The sequence below is a fragment of the Silurus meridionalis genome, chromosome 4, assembly GCF_014805685.1.
Source record: "Silurus meridionalis isolate SWU-2019-XX chromosome 4, ASM1480568v1, whole genome shotgun sequence".
Lineage (NCBI taxonomy): Eukaryota > Metazoa > Chordata > Actinopteri > Siluriformes > Siluridae > Silurus > Silurus meridionalis.
Genome location: NC_060887.1, coordinates 23,112,847 through 23,133,931, shown reverse-complemented (window position 1 = coordinate 23,133,931; position 21,085 = coordinate 23,112,847). Strand labels below are relative to the sequence as shown.

At 36.0% G+C, this 21,085-nt stretch overlaps 3 protein-coding genes across 3 annotated transcripts; 2 read left to right on the top strand and 1 right to left on the bottom strand.

The window, feature by feature from the left end:
• The first annotated feature begins 2,038 nt into the window (after positions 1–2,038).
• Positions 2,039–5,720, top strand: mecr (mitochondrial trans-2-enoyl-CoA reductase). Its single transcript, XM_046846065.1, has 10 exons — positions 2,039–2,149; positions 2,234–2,331; positions 3,448–3,579; positions 3,669–3,812; positions 3,948–4,050; positions 4,133–4,235; positions 4,905–4,981; positions 5,098–5,158; positions 5,261–5,333; positions 5,462–5,720. The coding sequence occupies exons 2-10, from the start codon at positions 2,286–2,288 to the stop codon at positions 5,623–5,625; spliced, it is 903 nt and encodes a 300-aa protein (XP_046702021.1). The 5' UTR covers positions 2,039–2,149; positions 2,234–2,285; the 3' UTR covers positions 5,626–5,720.
• A 1,346-nt stretch (positions 5,721–7,066) lies between these two features.
• smpdl3b (sphingomyelin phosphodiesterase acid like 3B) lies at positions 7,067–10,240 on the bottom strand. The gene is made up of 8 exons (XM_046847864.1): positions 9,944–10,240; positions 9,348–9,564; positions 9,054–9,155; positions 8,834–8,976; positions 8,542–8,711; positions 8,242–8,422; positions 7,932–8,065; positions 7,067–7,761 (listed from the first exon to the last, which is right to left on the bottom strand). The coding sequence occupies exons 1-8, from the start codon at positions 10,011–10,013 to the stop codon at positions 7,402–7,404; spliced, it is 1,377 nt and encodes a 458-aa protein (XP_046703820.1). The 5' UTR covers positions 10,014–10,240; the 3' UTR covers positions 7,067–7,401.
• Positions 10,241–12,311: 2,071 nt separating this feature from the next.
• Positions 12,312–21,027, top strand: rpa2 (replication protein A2). Its single transcript, XM_046848017.1, is given in 10 exon segments — positions 12,312–12,526; positions 13,938–14,032; positions 14,173–14,274; positions 14,432–14,504; positions 14,507–14,544; positions 17,607–17,681; positions 18,486–18,602; positions 18,862–18,993; positions 19,371–19,465; positions 20,555–21,027. Coding segments are annotated over 10 exon segments (834 nt in total). The 5' UTR covers positions 12,312–12,507; the 3' UTR covers positions 20,643–21,027.
• The last annotated feature ends 58 nt before the right edge of the window (positions 21,028–21,085 follow it).

Below are 21,085 nucleotides of genomic sequence, written 5' to 3'. Positions count from 1 at the left end.
ACAAGTTCACTTGTCAGTGAGGGTGTACTCACTTGTTACTGCCTATTTTGACAATAATGGCTGTATGTTTAATTTTTTAAGGGACAGTAAATCTGTACTGCTATACAAGCTTTACATTGACTACTTTCAAATATATCCAAGTTTAGTTTCTATAGTATTGTCCCTTGAATAAATACACTAAAATGGCTGCTGAAATGTGAGGGGTGTTTTTACGTTTGTAAGATACTCTATATCGAAAGGTTTGTGTGCAAATCTTCTGGATTTTCTATATGAATAAATATTTCCGGATAATAGAGGAATTATTGGAGGATGTATTTTAATACAATAGGAATATATTTTAATACAATCGGAAGAAGTAGACTAAAGTTTACTTCTTCCTATTATATGTAATGGGAAATATTTAAAACAATTAATTATGGCTCAGGTGCCAAAACATCGATAAAAAATTTGAATGGCATCCAACCATGCGTTCTGCAGTGCTCTCGTGGTGCCTAAAGCAATATAAGACACTACCTATTGGGCCAGATTACATTATTATTAAAAGGATCCTCCAACATGCAATAAAGCAGGAATACAATAGTTTAGATTGGACTACAGGCACTGTTGCATGGAAATGGGTATTTTAAACAAAAAGGATGTGACATTTAATGTTCTACCAACATTAGTTTTGGTTATAATAAGAGTGAGATGTAGATATAACACCTACTGTCTGAAGGTCATGAACGGTATGACAGTGTGAACAAAAATAGCAGCTAAACTGCCTATTTATACAGGTGGATCTAAATATAGAAAGTCAGGAAAGGTATTTGCGTCACATGCAGTTCCAGGTAAGGAACAAAATATACAAGATGGTAAACAGATAATCTGTAATTTCCTTTTAGTTGGTACCAATAACTATGATGTGTAGAATGGAATGTGTAAAGCTGGTCAAATTAATAGAAAAAAACATTATAAATATTAGAGCTCTGAGCTCAGATTTTTGCTCAGTGCTGTGTAATCTACAATCAGACAGATCAAAATAGATTATATCTTTAATTTGAAGTTAAAAATTATTGAAAATCTGTACTTTAATAATGTGCAAACTGATGTGTGTGAATGATCAAATCTAAGGCTCTGGATAAGGGTGTCTGCCAAATGTCAAAAATGTTAAATGCAGACAAGGGGAACCCAACTAAAAAAAAAAGAGCAAGAAGAGTGGAATAGGAAACCAGATGATGCGATATCTGTAAAATAAACCCAATTGTGGGTGTTTTTTCCAGGATGTGTTTATTGTAAACATATAAATTAATATTTTATAACCTATTTATCTTTGTAATGCTGTTGTAAGACAATGTCCACTTCTGTACATCACTCTGGATAAGTCTGCCAAATACCATAAATGTAAGTGCAAATACAAATGTGAAGCGTGGAGTAGGAAAAAGAGGGTTTAGGTTTTGTTTGTTTACATAATATGGTTTATTTTAAATAAATCTGTTTAACTATGAAGAATGCTGAGTAAAGGAAATTGTAAACAACAATAGTAATGTGTGCAACAATCTAAACAATAAATAAATCTAACAATAAAGGCAAATGCTGAGGATGAGCCTAAGGTAGAGTCATATGAGTACAATTAAAGAAATTCAGTCACATTTTAAGAAGCCTGATTTTGTAATTTATTTATTTATTTTATTTTATTTTATTTTAAAATAAATTAAATTGCCTGGTGTATGTTATTGTAAGCACGACTCCAGACCAGCAGATGGCGGTAAAGCACATGAATTCATTTGCCATTCACCGTTAAAGTCTACAGAGGAGGAGGAATTGCGCAACAACATGGCCGCCTAGTGTCCATATTTTTTGTTGCTCAGGTGTTTCGACTGGACAGAGTTCAGATAACATGCAAACATGCAAATCTAGAAAGTGATGTAGTTTGAAAGCCCAGCAGTAAAGATGGGAGTCTGGCGCGTTGTGCGGGTTTTGTCCCAGAGATTGCCGCTTCATAGTGCGGCTTGTGGAAGAGCTATATCTACTAAATCCCGGAGTCGGTCCTGTAATGCACCCGGTTTCCTACCAGCACCATCTCTCACTCTTACTTCTCAACACGGGCACCAGTCACTGAGACCACTGCGCTAGTCTACAGGAGTCACGGAGATCCCATACAAGCTGTTCAGTAAGCACGGTGTACATCAACTAAATATTTGTTTTCTACTCCTAGAAACTTGCCACCAGTTGTGTTGCTTTTTGTCATCGACAGATTGGAGACCCTGCAGCTTCCAGCCCTGGAAGCTAAAAGTGTCCTTGTGAAAATGCTTGCAGCTCCCATCAACCCTTCAGATATAAACATGATCCAAGGCAAGAACACAGTGACCATTAAGTCTTTATTATTTTTATATGTAAGCTTTTACATTTATTTAACTTGAATGCAGTGGCAGGACATGCATTTCACACCTTGACCTTAAGTAGTGTTCTACCTGATTCTACCCACCTCTTAATATCGTCATTGTGACACGACGGCTATAGGCTACTTCAATGCTATGCAGAAATGCAGTATAACAGAGCATCACAGACAGCTATCGCATACAGCGCCCTTACTAAACCCTTACTAAAGCAAGAAACCCATTGAGAACAATTAAAAAATACCCCAAGAGCACAGCAATGACTCATCCAAGAGGTCACAAAAGACCCCACAACACCATGATTGCAGTTGTTGCTGCTAAGGGTGGCCCAACCAGTTATTTGGTTTAGAGGCAAATACTTTTTCACACAGGGCCATATAGTTTTGGATTTAGTTTTTCCTCAGTAATAAAAACCTTTATTTTAAAACTGCATGTTGTGTTCACTTGTGTTATCTTTTACTAATATTTAAACTAGTTTGATGAGCTGAAACAAAAAAGTGGGACAAACACGCACATAAATAAGAAATCAGGAAGGGGGCAAACACTTTTTCACACCACTGTATGTGGTGCAGCTGTGACTATGATAGACAGCTGTGATAATGTTTATCCCTGATGGCCTGCCACAGTTTAAATGAATGATGAGCTGAGAAAACGTGCCTGATAAGTATACAAAAATATCCATCAAATTACAATTAAAAACAAAAGAAACAAAATATGCTTGAACTTATTCTGACCTGCTTCTGAAATATTTATTGTCTGAAATATTTATTGATCAGTTTAGAAAAGCAATAAGGAAGCTTGAAAATAACTGGAAAAGGTGGTCTACCAGTTTGATCAGATTGGTTTGTGTTTTGCCAGCTGGTAACAGGTCAGACCAAGCTCGAATTCTTTTAAACCATGAGATTGGTTAAATTGTAATAAAATAATGAACACACTTGTATTAGTGTACTGTATCAAACTATGTTAAATATGTACAAGCAAATAGTTTAGCCACTTGATAAATCTAAAGATGTGTATCACAGATAATTGCATTAATTTAACCAACTGCTATTTACGCACTTTGCTTTAATAGGAAGCTATGCAATACTGCCTGATCTTCCAGCTGTAGGTGGGAATGAGGGAGTGGGTCAGGTCTTAGAAGTGGGCAGCCAGGTCCACATGGTCAAAGTGGGTGACTGGGTCATTCCTAGAGATGCTGGCTTAGGTGAGTTTTTGCATCTTAAAGTTGGTCTTGTAACTTTAACATGCTTAGTTTCATGGGGTCTTTTTGTTTATTTAAATGTTACTGTATAGGCACATGGAGGACTGCTGCTGTTTTTAGTGAGAGTGATTTGGTGACCGTGCCCAGTGATATCTCCCTCATTTCGGCAGCCACTCTAGGAGTCAACCCTTGCACTGCATACCGAATGCTCTCTGATTTTGAGAATCTGGTGCCTGGTAATTTATGCTTTAATGTTAATGCAAAAAGCTTTGGCATAGTCTTGGTCTCATGTTAAAAATGTAATTGTTTTGACTCTGATTCTGACATCATAATTTAAACAGATCATGGCTTTGCATAATTTGTGATCTTAGGAGACACTGTCATCCAGAATGCAGCTAACAGTGGAGTTGGACAGGCTGTGATCCAGATAGCTGCAGCAAAGGGTGTTCATACAATTAATGTAGTCAGAGACAGGTAACATTATCTATTTAAGGTATAGTGCACATATTAATTGTATTTACAAGTTAAGTGCAAATTAATGTGTTTGATTTGCTAGACCAGACCTGCAACAGCTGACTGACAGACTTAAAGCGATGGGAGCCACTTATGTGATTAAAGAGGAGGCGTTAAGAAAGCCAGAAATGAAGGACATCTTTAAGGCTGGTTTCCTCTAAAAGAAAAGTCTCAGAGATTTACATTTATTATACACTGTATTGCCAAAAGTTTGCCGACACCTGGTCATTAAGTATGGCATGTGCTTTCTGAGCATCGCATTCCACATTTAGTCCCAATTTGCTCTCATAATTTCCTCCACTCTTCTGGAAAGATGTTGCACTAGATTTTGGAGTGTGCTTGTGGAGATTTGTGCTCATTCAGACACTAGGGTGTTAGTAAAGTCAGGTACTGATGTAGGTGATAAGGCCTGTGGTGAAGTCAGCGTTTTAATTAATCACAATGGTGTTCAGTAGGGTTAAGGTCAGAGCTGTAAAACATTCAGCTCAAAATCTTAAACTTCAAAAAATGTAACCCATTTCCTTATGGAGTTGGTTTTGTACACAGGGGCATTGTCATGCTGGAACAGGTTTGGGTCTCCTAGTTCAAATGAAAGGTAAAGTTAACGTTACCGCAGCCAAAGACATCAAATACAATTGTGTGCCTCCAACGTTGTGGTAAAAGTTTTTAATGAAGAACCACGTATGGCAGGAAAAGCCAGGTGTCCCAATACTTTTGCCGATATAGTGTACCTTTTGTGATTTGATTATTTCATAATAAACAAGAAAATGTGTTGAACATGCAGAATATTCATACTCAATGTTTATCTAATACAGGTTTGTTCTCGGCCTAAACTGGCTCTTAATGGTGTGGGAGGAAAAAGTGCCACAGAGCTTCTTCGCATTTACAGTAAGTTGCATTGCTGAGAAAAGAAAGTGGGTTTGGTGTAACAGAATAATGAAATGTTTCTTAAGTAAAACAAAACCTGATAAAGGATTAGTTTTGCTTGTGGTGCTATGTTCTGTGCAGGACTGGTGGCACTATGGTGACCTATGGAGGGATGGCTAAGCAGCCAGTGACTGTGCCTGTGGTAAACAAACATTTGTTATTGTTTAAAAACTACGTATATGGCATAGCTGTATATGCGTTGAATGCTTTTTACAGGGTTAAAAGTTCTTATTATTTTTTTAAGAGTGCTCTCATCTTCAAGGACGTAAAAGTACGAGGATTTTGGGTTACTCAGTGGAAAAGAGATAATAAACAAGGTAAGCCAAGGCTTTTATAAATTTAACACTCTCATTCTCTCATGTGTGCATGGAAGTGTATTATTTATACATATATTATTGACATGTGGCATGGAAGGAAGTTTTGTCTGTATTTGTGATTTTCACAGATGATAAGGCGTTGCATGTCATGTTGGAAGAGCTATGTACCCTTATCCGTGCTGGAAAACTCGCAGCCCCATTCTGCTCTGAAGTGACCATGAAGGACTTCCACAAAGCTTTGGACAATGCAATGAAGCCTTACATCTCTGCTAAACAAATTCTGGTCATGTGATCCCACACAAAATCAGGTTTTAACAATAGTATTTAACAAGTAATTATTGTACTTAGTCAATGTGCTTTAAACAATAAAATCCCAAAAAAATTTCATATTAGTCTCAGTTACATTATTATTATTTAATTTTAACATGTACATCGATAAATGAAGATATGATGTTGGAATATAAATTAACAAGGTTTTCAAACATCTCCAGTTTCTGACTCTATAATTGCAAAGGAAGGCAATATTTAATAATTTTGCTTTTATAGATAGAGTGCATCCGGAAAGTAGTTACAGCACTTTTTCCACATTATGTTACAGCCTTATTCCAAAATGGATTAAATTCATTATTTTTTTAAATAATGTACAAAGAATACCGCACAATGATACAGTGAAAGAAGTTCTTTGCAAATTTATTAAAAAAAAAAAACACGTACATATGTATTCACAGCCTTTGCCATGACACTAAAAAATAAGCTCAGGTGCATCCTGTTTCTACTGATCATCTTTGAGATGTTTCTACAACTTGAGTGGAGTCCACCTGTGGTAAGTTCAGTTGATTGAAAAGGCACACACCTGTCTATATAATGTCCCACGGACATATAATGTCCGTGGGACATTATATGTCCCATGTCAGAGCACAAACCAAGCCACGAATTGCGGGAGAAGGGCCTTAGTCAGGGAGGTGACCAAGAACCCGATGGTCACTCTGAAAGGGCTCCAGCATTTCTCTGAGAAAACCAGGCTCATCACCTGACCAATACCATCCTGAGAGTGAAGTATGGTGGTGGCAGCATCATGCTGTGGGGATGTTCTTTAGCGGCAGGAACTGGGAGAGTAGTCAGGATTGACGGAAAGATGAATGCAGCAATGTGCAGAGACATCATTGATGAAAATCTGCTCCAGAGTGCTCTAGACCTCAGACTGGGGTGACGGTTCATCTTCTAAAAGGACAATGTCCATAATCACACAGACAAGATAACAAAGGAGTGGTTATGGGATGACTGTTAAAGCTCCTGAGTGGCCCAGGCAGAGCCCAGACTTGAACCCGATTTGACATCTCTGGAGCGATATGAAAATGGCTGTGCACCGACGCTCCCCATCCAACCTGATGGAGCTTGAGCTGTTCTGCCAAGAAGAATGGAAGAAACTGCCCAGAAATAGGTCTGCCAAGCTTGTAGCAACATGCTCAAAAAGACTTGAGGCTGTGACTGATGCTAAAGATGCTTCAACAATGTATTGAGCAAAGGCTGTGAATACTTATGTACATGAGATTTTATTTATTTTTATTTATTTTTAATTTGCAAAAGATTTCAAACAAACATCTTTTATGTTGTCATTATGGGATATTATTTTTAGAATTTTGAGGAAAATAATGAATTAAATCCATTTTGGAATAAGGCTGTAACATAACATAAAATGTGTAAAAAAAAATGAAGCGCTGTGCTTTCCAGATGCACTGTATAACATGCAGTAAAGAAAAAAATCATGTCATAAAATCTAAAATATATGTATGTGTATTTTTAACAGTTTTTATACAATTATAAACAATCTTAAAATGCCATTTTAATAGAAATGTAGTAAATATAGTGCAGGTCTAAATAAGATAAGGAAATAGTCTGCGCTAATGATAAACAAAAAGAAACCCATTGTTCTAATTTGTCTTTGCTTCTTCCTCCAGATAATTTAAAACAATATGAGATTGTATGGCAAAAATATGGCTTGGTGTAGTAAATGAGAAGAAACAAAGTCAAAGATTTGCTTGTAAAAGGATGGCTTCTTAAAGGATTATTAGCTGCCCCACAGACTTACAGAAAGTGCAAAAACTATGGTCAGTATTGCTGGGACAGTAGAAGAAGCTTCCTCCTTCTGCACACAATGCTCATAAGCCTCAAAGCCTACCTCTCTCATAGCACACACATGGTCAATACGGCAATCTGCATTGCATTCTGACAGGTCATAATTTACTGAGTTGAAGCCATAATACTTCTGCAGGTAGCAGTTCTGATGTGCAATTTGATCCAACACCCGGTGCATGGAGACAGGGGAGGCATCTGGGACTCTGAATGCTTCAGTCAGACGATACTCCTTCTCCCAGCGGGCATGTGCAATGTTTGCATAGGTCAGGTTCAAATAGTAGGTCACTATGTCCTGAAATATTATATGGAAAAGACACAGACAAGTCTTCAAAAAATGTGGGAACAAATAGTAACGTTTTATTACTATTATTATTATTAAGTGGGTATTTTTTTCATTGTATTTTAATACCAGTCAAGAAAAAAACAATCTGGCATAATTCAAGATGGAAACCTTTTCCATACCTCAACCAAAAGTGTTTTGTTGTTATACTCAAACACCCGAATGGCAGGATTATTTGCTCCATCTACCACTCCAGGAAGTGTTGTTTTCCAAGGTGTAACCCCCGGAGTCAGGAACATTGCACTAATTGGAGATCCTGTACAAATGCATTTAGTAATTTTCAATTGAAAATATGAAAATCAATATTTGAATATTTAAATTCTACACTTCAAATGGCAACATAATTTGTACCAATAATTTACATGTTCTAATTTATGACATTTTATAATTTTTAACACTACATATGTTCACAATCAATATAACTGAAGATACCTGATGTACTGTAAAACATTCGAAAGCTGTCAGTGTGGTGATGTCCAAAGAACTGGCCGATTATAATCTCATGATGTTTCTGTATAAGTTCTATATATTGATTGTTGAACTCGGACCTAAACCATGGCTTATGTCGCTTCTTCTCAAAAAAACCAGGAGGAACATGACCGACAATGTACACCTGATTAAGTAAAATAGCCAGTATTATTCATATGAACTTTACACACACAAACTCACATTATTTACACATTGTTCACATGTTAACAACTTGGAATGTGTCACGGATGAATTGAAAAGAACCTTTTCATTGTTTTTGGAAGCTTCACTGAGCACTTGGTCAGCCCATTTAAACTGGTCTGCAGGATCTTTCATGTTTTCTGTGATTTTGTTCTGGTCATAATACAGATTAGTATTTAGGACTAGAACTCTTAAACCAGTTTGGTTTAGCAGCTTTTCTGTATAATATCCACCTGAAAACAAAATTAATTCATCTTAAATGTAATTGAACATTTCAGTCAAATCAGTGGTTACATTTTTGACTTTGGAGAACTCTTCAATATCTTAAGTTGTCAAGAATGCCAGCCTGTTTGACCTTTTTTAAAAGTATTCCTCGATGCTGGATCCAGCCAGTCTTCCCAAAGCTTTTGTATTTGCTCATACATGTTGTTTTCTGTTGGTGGCAACTGACTCTTTGGATGGTAATCATGATTGCCTAGGGCTGAGTAGACTTTGTTTCTGAGAAAACAAGAACAGACTTATCTAAGTAATAAAAAAAAATAATTTATTATAAAAACTTTTGTATTTAGTGGTACATACTAGGAAACAGTGTTTTTATGATGTTGGTGAGATTTCCAATGATTCTCAGTACTGCCTCTTCTCCCAGATTTTCATTAGGAACATGAGGTGTATCATCTCTGTTGAAGTTTTTGTATTAAATTTGTAATAAATGACACTACAACATGTTTTCAATGCCAATAATTATCACTGTTAAATAAAATAACTAGTTTGCAGTGTTGAAAATAGAATATGTATATAATATGTATTTGTACATTTGGATTTTTTAAATTAGCTCAAAGAAAATGCTTATCAAATATGAAAATTAATACCCAGTCCAAAGAATGAAGTCTGGTTCAGGCAGGATATTCTTCATGGCATGCACAGAGGAACTGATGAGGTCCCATGGTGAATCACAAACATAGTCTCCAAATGTACCCGCATGTGTGGTCGGACGATTTCCACTTGAATTACAAACTGATCCTGAGTTTCCATCAACTAATCTATATGTAGGGTCCCAGTGGAGGTCTGTGATATGCCAAAAACTACCTAAATTGGCACAAAGGTGAAACCATAGATAAAATACAGATTAAAAATGTGTATAATTTCAGCCTACACTGAGTCACATTCATCCCATTACTCCTCTTCAATTCCTTACAGTCTCACCATTCATTGCAGCTTATGACTTTATCTTAACTTACCACGGTTACACAGTTTATTGTTACCTTCTAACTTGGTTCTAAAGCCACTGGCTATTTTTCAAATACATTTTCATCTGTAGTTTAATATTCTGATAAATATTATCATTAATTCTATTTATGGTGTATTGTAGACTATCAAGTTACATACTCTGCTAAGAATAAACATTGATAATCCCATTTAATTTTAACATGTATATATTAAAGATATTTTTTTTCTACAGACTCACCTGTTAACAGCTTGCCATGACAATTGCCACTTAAAATAGCAAGAATAAGAACTTTCAGCATGCAGTCCATAGTGAGTTTTCTATAGTTATAGCTGAAGGGGAAAGTAGTTGGCCCAACTATTAAATATTATCCAGCAGCAAAGGCATGCACATGCCAACTGACAGTAAAATGGCAGATAAGATAGAGCAGCTGGAGAAAAAAAAAAAACGACTCAGATTATTGGCTCACCCCTTGTAACACAAATATCAGAAGATTTCTAATCTAAACCAAAACCTGTTTGTGATTATTCTTGGACGCCTCCATTTCTTTAACACTGTCTGTTTGTTAAAACTGTTAAAAAAAAAAAAAAAAAAAGCTTTCATAAATCAACTCGAATCCACATTCTTTCGACAGCATGAAAGTAGAAGTGAGATGAGGACTTTGTCCTTTTTATGAAATTGCAATAGCTGCACTAAAGCTAAAGGCACATTGTTGTTACCCATAGGTTGGAAATGTTTGTTGAGTTTATGGTAAAATAGCTTCAAAGAATGATAACAAGAACCTGTTTTGTATACAACATATTTCTATATGCTTGCTAATGGAGGTTTAATGTAAATAAGTTTTCTTTAGTTTGTGTGTGTGTGTGTGTGTGTGTGGGTGTGTGTGTGTTCTTTAACATTGCTTTTAAATTCAAATTCACAAAGTACTGTTCACTCGCCTACCAGAATCAGGATTGCTGTATTCATACAGCCCCACACCATGATAATATCACCACCATGCTTGACTGTAGACAAGAGACAATTTTCTTGGTTCTCCTCACCAGGGTGTCACCCTTAGTCTTAGTCTTATCAAACCACAGGACATGGTTCCAGTAATTCATGCTCTTGGACAGGTTATCTTCAGCAAACTGTTTGCGAGCTTTCTTTTGAGCCTGCTTCAGTAGAGGTCTCTTTCTGGGATGACCTATGCAAATAGACTTCCACTTCTGCAACCTCTAAAGCAATGCTGGCATTGTACCATTATACCATTATACCATTAACTTATGTTTGATTATGTTCCCCCACGCCTGATTAGATCAAAGGGTGCAGACTATTTGTTGGTACCTCAAATAATGAAGACTACAGCATGGGCAGAGCTTTCTCTTATAAAGCCCCACAGTTATGGAACAGCCTTCCAATTTGTGTTCGGGACTCAGACACAGTCTCAGTGTTCAAGTCGAGGCTGAAAACATATTTATTTAATCAAGTCTTTTATCAGTAGATTTTTCTTAGGTAAAGGAGCAGATCTGGATGGATCATGGATACAGTGTTCAGTGAACTGGGATATTTGTATGCTGTTGTCCTCTCACTCCTACACATTCATTTAGTTTAATTGACGGTGGTGTGGTGGGGCATCTCTTATCCCAGAGATCCCTCATGTCTGTTACCTTCTGACTTTCCCTTTTAGTTATGCTGCCACAGCGAGGCTTGCTGGAGTCCCCAACTTCACAGTGACTAACTTTTATGCAACAATAAGGTTATTTAATAATAAATCCCCCTCTCTCTCTTGGTTGGTGTTCTTGCCCAGCCTGCCTCTAAATGGGGTTCCCTCTTGAGTCTTGAGTTCCTCTTAAGGTTTCTTTTTTATACTTTTTTATACCATCTCCTTTTTTCTCCACCAGTTTCAACACATCTCAGCTCTTTTACTTGCTTAATGATTGAACTGAAGAATGAAGGACTAATGTTCCTTTTCAATTCAATATTTTGAATCAAAGATTTTTATTTGTCACAATCATGGTCATACAAGATATACAGGACACAATCTGCAGTGAAATGAAAAACTGATCGGCTGTTTAAAACATTTGCACTAAAAAGACACTATAAATATTATATAAAATAAATTAGATACGAAAATATATATTTTTACATGTGCAAAAGGGAAGTACACGTTTGTGTACGCGTATGTTCGTGTAAGGACACGGGAAATCAGGACGTAAGCAATGTTAATAAACGGGTAAATATCCAATTATAAGAAACATTCATGCGATTTGGTAGTTTCTTACAAAGTAAACACACACGCGCGCACACAATAAAGATAACAACAGTAATCCGTTGCAATCATACACTCCATCTTTATTCCGAAAAATGAATACATTACACAACTATTGCACACTGCACCACGTACTGTCCTATAAACCGTTCAATCGGCAAAGCCAGCGAATATATAATAGTCATTAGATAATTGGTAACAAATCAGATCCATGAAAAGCACGTGCTCTCTACTTATCAGAAGTTGTTCTGCATTAATCAGTCAATAAAGTTATTTATGTTCAAACAGTGGTTTTTCCCGGCAGTTTTTTAACGCATGCGCGAAGTAAGCGTTAGCTTCCAAATTGCCCTCTACTTCCCTAACGGAGTGCCCTTTTGTGCAGCTCACAGTCAGGGCTCGTGCGACCTATGTAGTGCGCTTAGAGCCAATTGTAATACAGCCTCGTTGAATATCCTGCGCGCGCGGAATCCAGGCACTAAACGCGGTACAGAAAACATCCTGTGTCTGGAGGCTGTTCATTTCCCCTCACAGTGTGGACGATTTCTAGTTCGTAGTGATGCAAATGTGGAACCAAGGTACGGGCTTTAATCGTCTGAATACATGTAACTTTCTTCCGATAGCTTGAGGTACACTAGCTCAGCCTCGAAACGGACCTGCTGTGAAGAGAAAATACCACGCTAGGATACAATCACCTGTTTACCAACTTACTTTATAAAGCCTCTATAAACAGTCTGGCTTTATTTTAGAGAGATGTAGTCATATTTTGTGTTGTATGTTAGAGTTGGTTTTACTGTGCTTTGCTCTGAAATACATCAAACCCAGTTACATCTGTAGCTGTTAAAGAGTTCGCGCATATAATCAGCGTCTTATGTGTAACTGATAGATGACTTAAAAAGCCGCCGAAAGTCGCGGAATGATGACGTAAACACACCCGTCCGCATCTTTAACAGATTCGTCATTCATATTGCTGTTTTATACAGAACATGAACATTTGAATTGTGAACAACAACAACATATACACTTGTTAATTTTATTGAGAAAATTCCACATTCATAGGAAAAGGTGGGTTCAATGTAGACCAAACTTATCCCATTTTATTAATGACTTTAAATTGTATGTAAATCTCTTGGAACAAACAAAAAAGCTCTGAAATCATTGAAATGTATGTAATTTTTGTTTTCTTTTTGTTTGTTTGTCTCTGGAGGTTAGTGTTAATTTAACATGCTATAACGTTATGTAATTCATCTTTTGGCATTTAATAAAAATTCTATTAAAAAAATGAAAATGATTAGTCATTTATATGACATTGTCATAACATTTAACATTAGGGAAGAGCACAAAGAAAACAAATTATATTAAGCTCGAAAATATATATGAGAGAGTGAGAGTGTATATGTATATGTATGTGTGTGTGTGTGTGTGTGTGTGTGTGTGTGTGTGTGTGTGTCAGTAAATCCTAAGAAACAAGTAATTTCTGGTTGCGGTATCAAAGTAAATGTAAAAATGTAAGTATTTAAAAGCCACAGTAGTAATAAGTAGGTGAGATATTGACATGAAGGAAATGAATGGAATATTTCACCTTTATAACTTGTGGGAAAAGCTGAGATGAGAGTGAAATGGGATTGAAAGAGACAGTTGTGAGGATTAAAAATGGACCCGGTGCTTTGCAGGTAATTTAGTGTGTAACTGCTGCTGGTGAGGCAACTACACCTGCTCTGTCAACCCGCATAACCAGCAGTATTAATGTGAGCTGGGGAGCTGCATCATGTGGTGTACTGAACACCAACATCTGCTCAAAACCTCACTAGATTTTTGCTAGGCTTGTTAGATTTTTTAATAAAATCGCAACATGTTCATATGTATAGCCACTTTTTTTAGAATCCAAGTTTCTGAGTGACTCATTGTGGTCTAGTGAGATCATTCCTGTTGCACCAAATTATTTTACATCGTTCTGGAAGAAATATGTGCTTTCTTCTGTTGTCTCAGGGTCATATGGAGAGGCAAGCATGGCTGGTGGATACACACAGTCACCAGGGGGCTTTGGCTCACCTGCTGCTTCCCAGGGAGGAGAGAAAAAAGGGGTCAGTCTTAATTCTTGTTTTATTTATTTTTTCTCTTTTTTTTGTGAAAGCAAAGACAGACCATTGACATTTCAGACAGACAAGCAGCATGTTTTTCTTTAATGGGCTGTAGTGTCAGTAACCTTTGTGCTGTTTTGTAGAGGGCACGGGCACAGCAGATAGTCCCCTGTACAGTGTCGCAGCTGATGTCTGCTACCCAAGCGGAGGACGTCTTCAGAGTAGGGGAGGTGGAAATTGCACAAGTGAGTTTCATTTCTCATACGTACATTCCTATTAAAGCAATGTAATATATGACGTGTTTCTCATGTGACATGTTGAACTCTACCAAAACTTCCATCACACAAACATTTGCACAATGTATCAGTTTTAATCAACAATGCATTGGTTTGTGCATCATAGGTTACTATCGTGGGAATCATCAGAAGCACCGATAAGTCCATGACTAACATTCAGTACAAAGTGGACGACATGACAATGGCCCCATGGATGTGAAGCAGTGGGTAGATACAGAGGTAGGGCACAAGAAATGTGCTTCTCCACTTGGTGTGGCAAATGTCTATACATTACAAACACTGATAAAGTATCATCATTGGAAATTTGCAAGAACACATCAATATTCATAATCAATGAATAATAATAATAATTCAAAGTTCAACAGAGCATTGATTTTTTTTTTTTCCCCATTTGTGTTTCTGTTTGCTGTTATCTATATGGCAAACTTTCAGAGTGATGTGATGGTAGTAAGACCGCTCATATCTTAATGATCAGTGTTAATGTTTTAATGGTCTGGTGGTTAAGTTCACATTCCAAAGCTATTCGTAGATTTGTTCAGTAAGCAAATTTAGAATTTTTTTTCCCCCAGTGCCTCTCTGTTTATAAAAGTATGTTTTATTTTGAATTAATTACATTCTTTCAAAAGTTTCTTCCTCTTTTATCCTCTCAATGAGGCTGAGATGTGAGCCAAGGTTGAGAGTCTTTCATAGTTTGGTTCCAAATTGGTTACAGGTGCAACAGTAAACCATGATTTCGGAGAAGGACTGTTCCAGACTATTATGTTTCAATTTGTGCATATATGCGCTCTTTACAAAGCTTTAAATGTTTATTCTGTCATTGTTGCTAAACACGTCCTGACACCACAGTACACAGGAAGTCTGAAATCGAAAATCAAGTAAATGTGTTGATGATATACAACATGGCTGCATTCTCAAGAGGTGTCGATTAATTTTCTATAATGCACAAATCTGCATATTTATGTCTAATCTAAATGACATAAGATTTTATATTAATTATAATGTTACTATATCATAGTTTGCAGGAAGGTTTATGATATGTGGCCAGTGTAATCTAATAATAAACAGATTAAATCATGGTGTTAAACAGATACTCCTTATTCAGTCTGAGGCATTTACTTAACTTTTGTAGAAGTAATATTTTAAGTGTCAGCCCTTTTGTAATAGTTGTCATGTTTCCTGACATTGGAGTAGTTCCTGTTATCACTTTTTTCCGGAATGTTTTTTTTATTTATGTATGTATGTATGTATAGCACTTTCTTTTCAGCCTTCTCTTATTTCCTGTTCTTAAAGGCTTCTCTAATTTTGAATGCAACTAGGAACAATTGTTATAGGTTGTATACAAATTATATTTGTTGCCATATTGTATAAAAGGAAAATAAATTTTTGATATTCAAATAAAAAAAAAAAATGATTCAAAACAGGGCTCCAGACAAAAAAAATAAATGAAAGCCATTGGCTCCTATGAGAAAATCAACAGGCGGCAAAAATTATATTTTTAAGTGCCACACAAGAATGAACTTTAAAAAAATGTAAAACACTTACTTTGAGTCATCCTGTCGTGTGTACATCTGACATCATTTTACAGCATGGCCTGGGACCTGAAGTGATCAAATAGGCGGTGTTGAATTTTATTTTTAGCTCTTTCAGCACGCAGTCCACATGCACGAGACACCGAGAGCGCTGACAGTGTTTTCTGTGGCACACTTTTCACGAATATGTGATCACAAGCATTTTTATGCTTTTGACTATTGCCGTGTTTTTGCACCGTCTCTTTTCTTAAATGATCTGTTCGGGTAATGAAATCTGTTTTCCCCGATTTTAGGCAGAAGTCGCAGAACATTTTCTGCATTTCGTGATCAAAACCTCAACCATAAAAACTCTTGAATCCAAGAATATGTTCCCAAATGTCTTTTGGCACTTTTATTTATGTTTTAATTGACTGACATAGAAAGATGGTCCTCAGTGCCTCTGTTGTTCTCCCTCTCTCTAACACTGGCACAACTGCAGCCTGCCTTTTTACTACAGGTGTGTCATCAGCGGAAGAGTTGGACAGAGATGGAGACTGTTTAGAAAAAAGTCTGATATTTTTAGTTCCGACATGTTTTTTCTGATGAGGAAAGGTGAGATTTGATTTAACTGTCCGGTTATTTTAGTGCTTTAACTCAAGTGTAGGCCGCACATGCGTCTCCGCTTATTACGTCAACAAATTGTGATTGAACATGCACATACATATTCATAACATGCAGATTATCTAACATATACATAACGTGTCTATTTATATAGTCGCAGGTGGCGATCTAGGCAAAAATATTATTATATTATATTATTAATTTATTATTTTTGGTCGCAAATACGACCATTTTAGTCGCAGTCTGGAGCCCTGCAAAAGTAGTCAGAGTTTAATTTAAATGTAAAACCAGATTTTATACTTGATTTAGCCCATTTGTTTATTCATATGTCATTGTTATTTTGTAGTTAAGGGGATTCTAAAGGTCAGGGCTGCTGCAGCAACCTCAGTACCACTACTTCCTGTGTCTTCAAACCTTCCATTAATCATGAGAAGAAGGAAAAAAAAGATTTTTGTTTTCGTTTTTTTTAACATGACTTTTAAGTAGTCTGTTAAACATGGAAAGAAACCATTATAGCCTCCAGCCTGCTGTACCTACATTGTGAAAAACCCAATAGCTCAGGCTCCATGCATGATCCTGTGAATACCATATAAATAACTGTTGTTTGTTGAATGATGTACAAGAAATGTATATTAATACAGTAGTACTGAAATTTAAATTTTCAGCAGTAGTGACCAGTAACAGAGTATTTTTACTTCATTATTGAAGTACATTTTTCAAGAATATACATTTTAAAGAGTATTTTAACTTTTTTTAAACTTTTATTTACTTCTTTAAAATTTGAGAGTGTAATATTTCACTTTTAAATTTTCTACGTTCAGAAAATAAATGCTTTTGATTGCTACATTCTTTGTTAAAAACAAACAAAACAAAAAAAACGGTTTCTTTAAGTTTGACACTTTAGTATTTTTGCAAGCATTTTTGTACGTGTACTGAAGAAATGTAAAAGGTACTTATACTGGAGTAATATTTAAGCAGGGTATTTGTAATTTACTCGGTGGCAGGAATTGTACACTCTCCACCACTGGTGTTCAGAATTTGACCAAGATGTTGCTAAAAATTTGACCATGGACACACATTTTTATTTTGTTGCATTGTTATGTATAAACACTAAATGTGTCAATTCTTAAAAGCACAACTTGTTACTTTTAGGATCCCACTGTGGACAGCACTGTTATTCCTCCAGATACATATGTCAAGGTCTCTGGAAACCTGCGTTCTTTTCAGGTAAAACTCACTCCTTTTTTTTTTTTTTACAATTTACCTTCAAGTTAGTCTGAATGAGTTCTGAAATCAAATAGTGGTATGCAACATGGAATTTAGGATTATACCACAGTGCATGTAATGCCTGTGCAGATGCGGTACTGATGGATATTATTTTCTTACACTCAGCCCCAACTTTCTGAATGAAAAATTACTTTTATAATAGTTATAAATCGTTAGAAGGTTATAGCATGTACTAGGATCAATTTTTGGTGGCTTGATTAGTACTTGTTCCCTCCGTTTATTTACTTTTGCTAGTATTTTGATTACTAGAATTATGATTGATGTAAATCCGATAAGAAAACAAACATCATTACTTTAGACCTGCCAATCTTTACACATTTTGAATATAAACTAAGTTTTAATGTTGGCTTATACTGTTGGAATATGCAGCACATTTGCACAGATGTTTTAAACTCTGAACATCTTGGAAGCCCTGCCTTAGTAAAGTATGTAGATCTCTTAACAATATAAATTAAGGAAAATATAAACTAATTAAAACTATATAAAATGTAATTTTGAAACTGATTAGAAATGCGCTTGACCCAGTTATCACAGGTTTTTTCAAAGCTATACAGAATTGTATTGTTCACCAGGCACGTAGCAACTCCTTACCTTTGCTACAACAATTCCTTGTGTTACCTCTACATATTTATTTCTTTCCTTCATTTTTTTAAAAGTGTTGTCTATTGTCTTTATTTTTATTTATTTCATTTTATAGATACTTCACAAAGCCCCTCATCTAAAACTATTCTTTTTATACATCAGAATAATAGGTCTTTAGTGGCATTCAGTGTCCGCCCATTAGAGGATATGAATGAGATCACTTCTCATATGCTGGAGGTTGTGCAGGCTCATATGCTGCTGAGCAAACCACAGACCATGGTGAGAAGTCTTCTACTCATCCGCAAAACCTGTTGTGCTTCCTGTTTAATAATAGAACTGAAGATAATAGACAGCTTGAATATACCACTCATGTCTTTTAGTTTTGAACATGCACATATAAGTAGTATAGTATAATGTAGTATAAACTAACAGTGTTAAGCTTTTTCAAACTTTGTATTATAACAGTGCATTATATGGATCGTTTGCGAAATGTTAAAACTCTGTGGGGGTTTTTCTTTTTTTCCTTGCCTTTTTTAAGGGAGGAGGAGGAGGCGGGAGCATGAACAGCAGCATAGTGTCACGTCCTGGACTGGGTGGCATGGGCATGAGTGGGGGCTACTCTGGTGCCAGCTCCATGGCTAATAATGGATTAAACCCTAATCAAAATCAGGTAAATCTTATGACAAAGGCACAATCATTGGTACAGATTCTCTTATTTTATTTTATTCATTTTTGTTTGTATTGTGCTTTTAGGAATGAACATTGTCTCGAAGCAGCTTTTACACAAATAATGTGGTGATAAAGAATGAATGTTTCATTTCAGTAATTTCATTGGAAATGAGACGCTAATTCTCTTGTTATAACTCACTTAAAAGGGTTGTGGTGTCGTGAGAATGTGTTCTGACTGGCTTCATTCTGTATTTACTTTTTGAGTGGTTAATGTGGTCATTTCCAAAACTAACTGGCAATACACTCTATAAGTAATGAGAAATAAAAGAACTAATAACTTTTTCTTCTTTTTCTCTTCTTCTGGTCTCTCTTTTGTAGGTTTTGTGTCTGATAAAAAGCTGCCCAGAACCTCAGGGTATCAGCATTCAGGAGCTAAAACAAAGACTAAGTGGCATGAACATGTCTATAATCAGGTACCGGTCCCTTTTTGTTTTGGTCTCTTTGCATACTTATACCTACATAAAACACAACTGAAACTTCTTTTGTCATTTGGTCAGAATTATGGGTTGGAGAATGATTCATTGGTAAATATTTGCAAAATTTGGGCCATCCAACCTTTTGAAGATTTTGAACACTCATTGATGTTTTTCAATTACATATCCAAATACTGTTTATTTGAAGCACCTGGTTATTAACAATACATGTTATATAACCAGATGTTTTGAAATGTGGTCTGTGATGTTTAATTATGGCACTTTAATTAATTGGCTACATCAGGGAAACGTTTTCTTGCCAACGGACTCCTTTAACTTTAAATCACTTCCACAGGCTCTGACTGATTTCTTGAACATTATTTTAAAAAAATTTAGATAATTTTTGACTGACCTCAGATTACCGTAATTTTCGAACTATTAAGCGCACCCAAATATAAGACGCACCCACTGAATTTGACAGATTTTTTTCATGCCCGGTTGTTTTCAGCGTGACGAATGATTCGCATTTCCTGTTGACAGTCCGAGTGAGCAGCAGGTCAAACTTCAGAGGAACCTCATCCATATTTATGATGTGGTGCGGCCCGATTCAGTGGGAGCACATCTGATTTAATATAAAGAGTTTCATTGGTTCACCTGAACCCGTTCAGCAATTTCATTGGTCTAATGTTATGGGGTTCAGTTTTTTGTCTTGAAGTTTGTGAAACCGGGAAAAACCCAGGAAAAATCCATAAATTTGCCGCTTTGTCGTTTAAGCCGCGGGGTTCAAAGCGTGGGGAAAATATGGTAGGTTCAATTTGACTTTGTTTATTTTATATATCTATTTGGATTAAACATATTCAAAGGATCAGTCAAATCAGCTAATGCATACAAGGGGCTTTATCATAATTGTGATAGGTTTGATTATTGTGGATTGTGATTTACCTGCCTAATAATATTAAAATCATAGATCCCTAACTTTATTTCACAGTCTCCACAGGGGTCCCTATGTGCACTTTGAGAACCACTGCAGTAGACTACTAGAGTAAATTCTCTAAACACTTGAGTAAATGCCCTCTATTGTATTCACAGGCAAGTTGTGGACTTTCTCAGCAATGAGGGACACATTTTCTCTACAATTGATGAAGACCACTTCAGATCAACAGATCAAGAAGCCTAATGACCATCTGTCACCCTTTAACACTGCTGCAGTAAACCTTTCTGAACATCCTACTTAATATAAAGCTTAGAGTTATCTGTACTAGTACATTATACACACTGCAGCAATAAGTTACATATTCAGTTCTAGGCATATCTTATTGCCAGAAAATGATGGACCTGATGGCTGTTAACAGAGCAACATTTATTGAGACGTTATTCATGCAGGTCATTCAACAGTTTGTTCAGTTTGTGACTGGAAAATACAAAAAGCAGTTAAAAACAAAAATTGATAAAAGGTTTTAATGTATACATTGTTCTTTATAAACATTTCTATGTTTCTGTAATCGTTTTTTCCTTTACATGTAACTTTTTTTCTACTGCTTAATAAAAAAGAATAAAATCCATTATGTACAGTACATATATTTTACACCACATTGATTTTTATCTTCTGCGTTTTTTTGT

Excerpts from the sequence above, each read along its gene's own strand:
- smpdl3b (XM_046847864.1), bottom strand. The coding sequence starts at position 10,013 with ATGGACTGCATGCTGAAAGTTCTTATTCTTGCTATTTTAAGTGGCAAT. Across the intron at positions 9,565-9,943 it reads TCATGGCAAGCTGTTAACAG|GTAGTTTTTGGCATATCACA; the intron begins GTGAGTCTGTAG and ends GTGCCAATTTAG. Across the intron at positions 8,977-9,053 it reads AAAACACTGTTTCCTAGTAT|AAACAAAGTCTACTCAGCCC; the intron begins GTACCACTAAAT and ends TTGTTTTCTCAG.
- mecr (XM_046846065.1), top strand. The coding sequence starts at position 2,286 with ATGCTTGCAGCTCCCATCAACCCTTCAGATATAAACATGATCCAAG. Across the intron at positions 3,580-3,668 it reads TCCTAGAGATGCTGGCTTAG|GCACATGGAGGACTGCTGCT; the intron begins GTGAGTTTTTGC and ends GTTACTGTATAG. Across the intron at positions 4,982-5,097 it reads CTTCTTCGCATTTACAGTAA|GACTGGTGGCACTATGGTGA; the intron begins GTTGCATTGCTG and ends TGTTCTGTGCAG.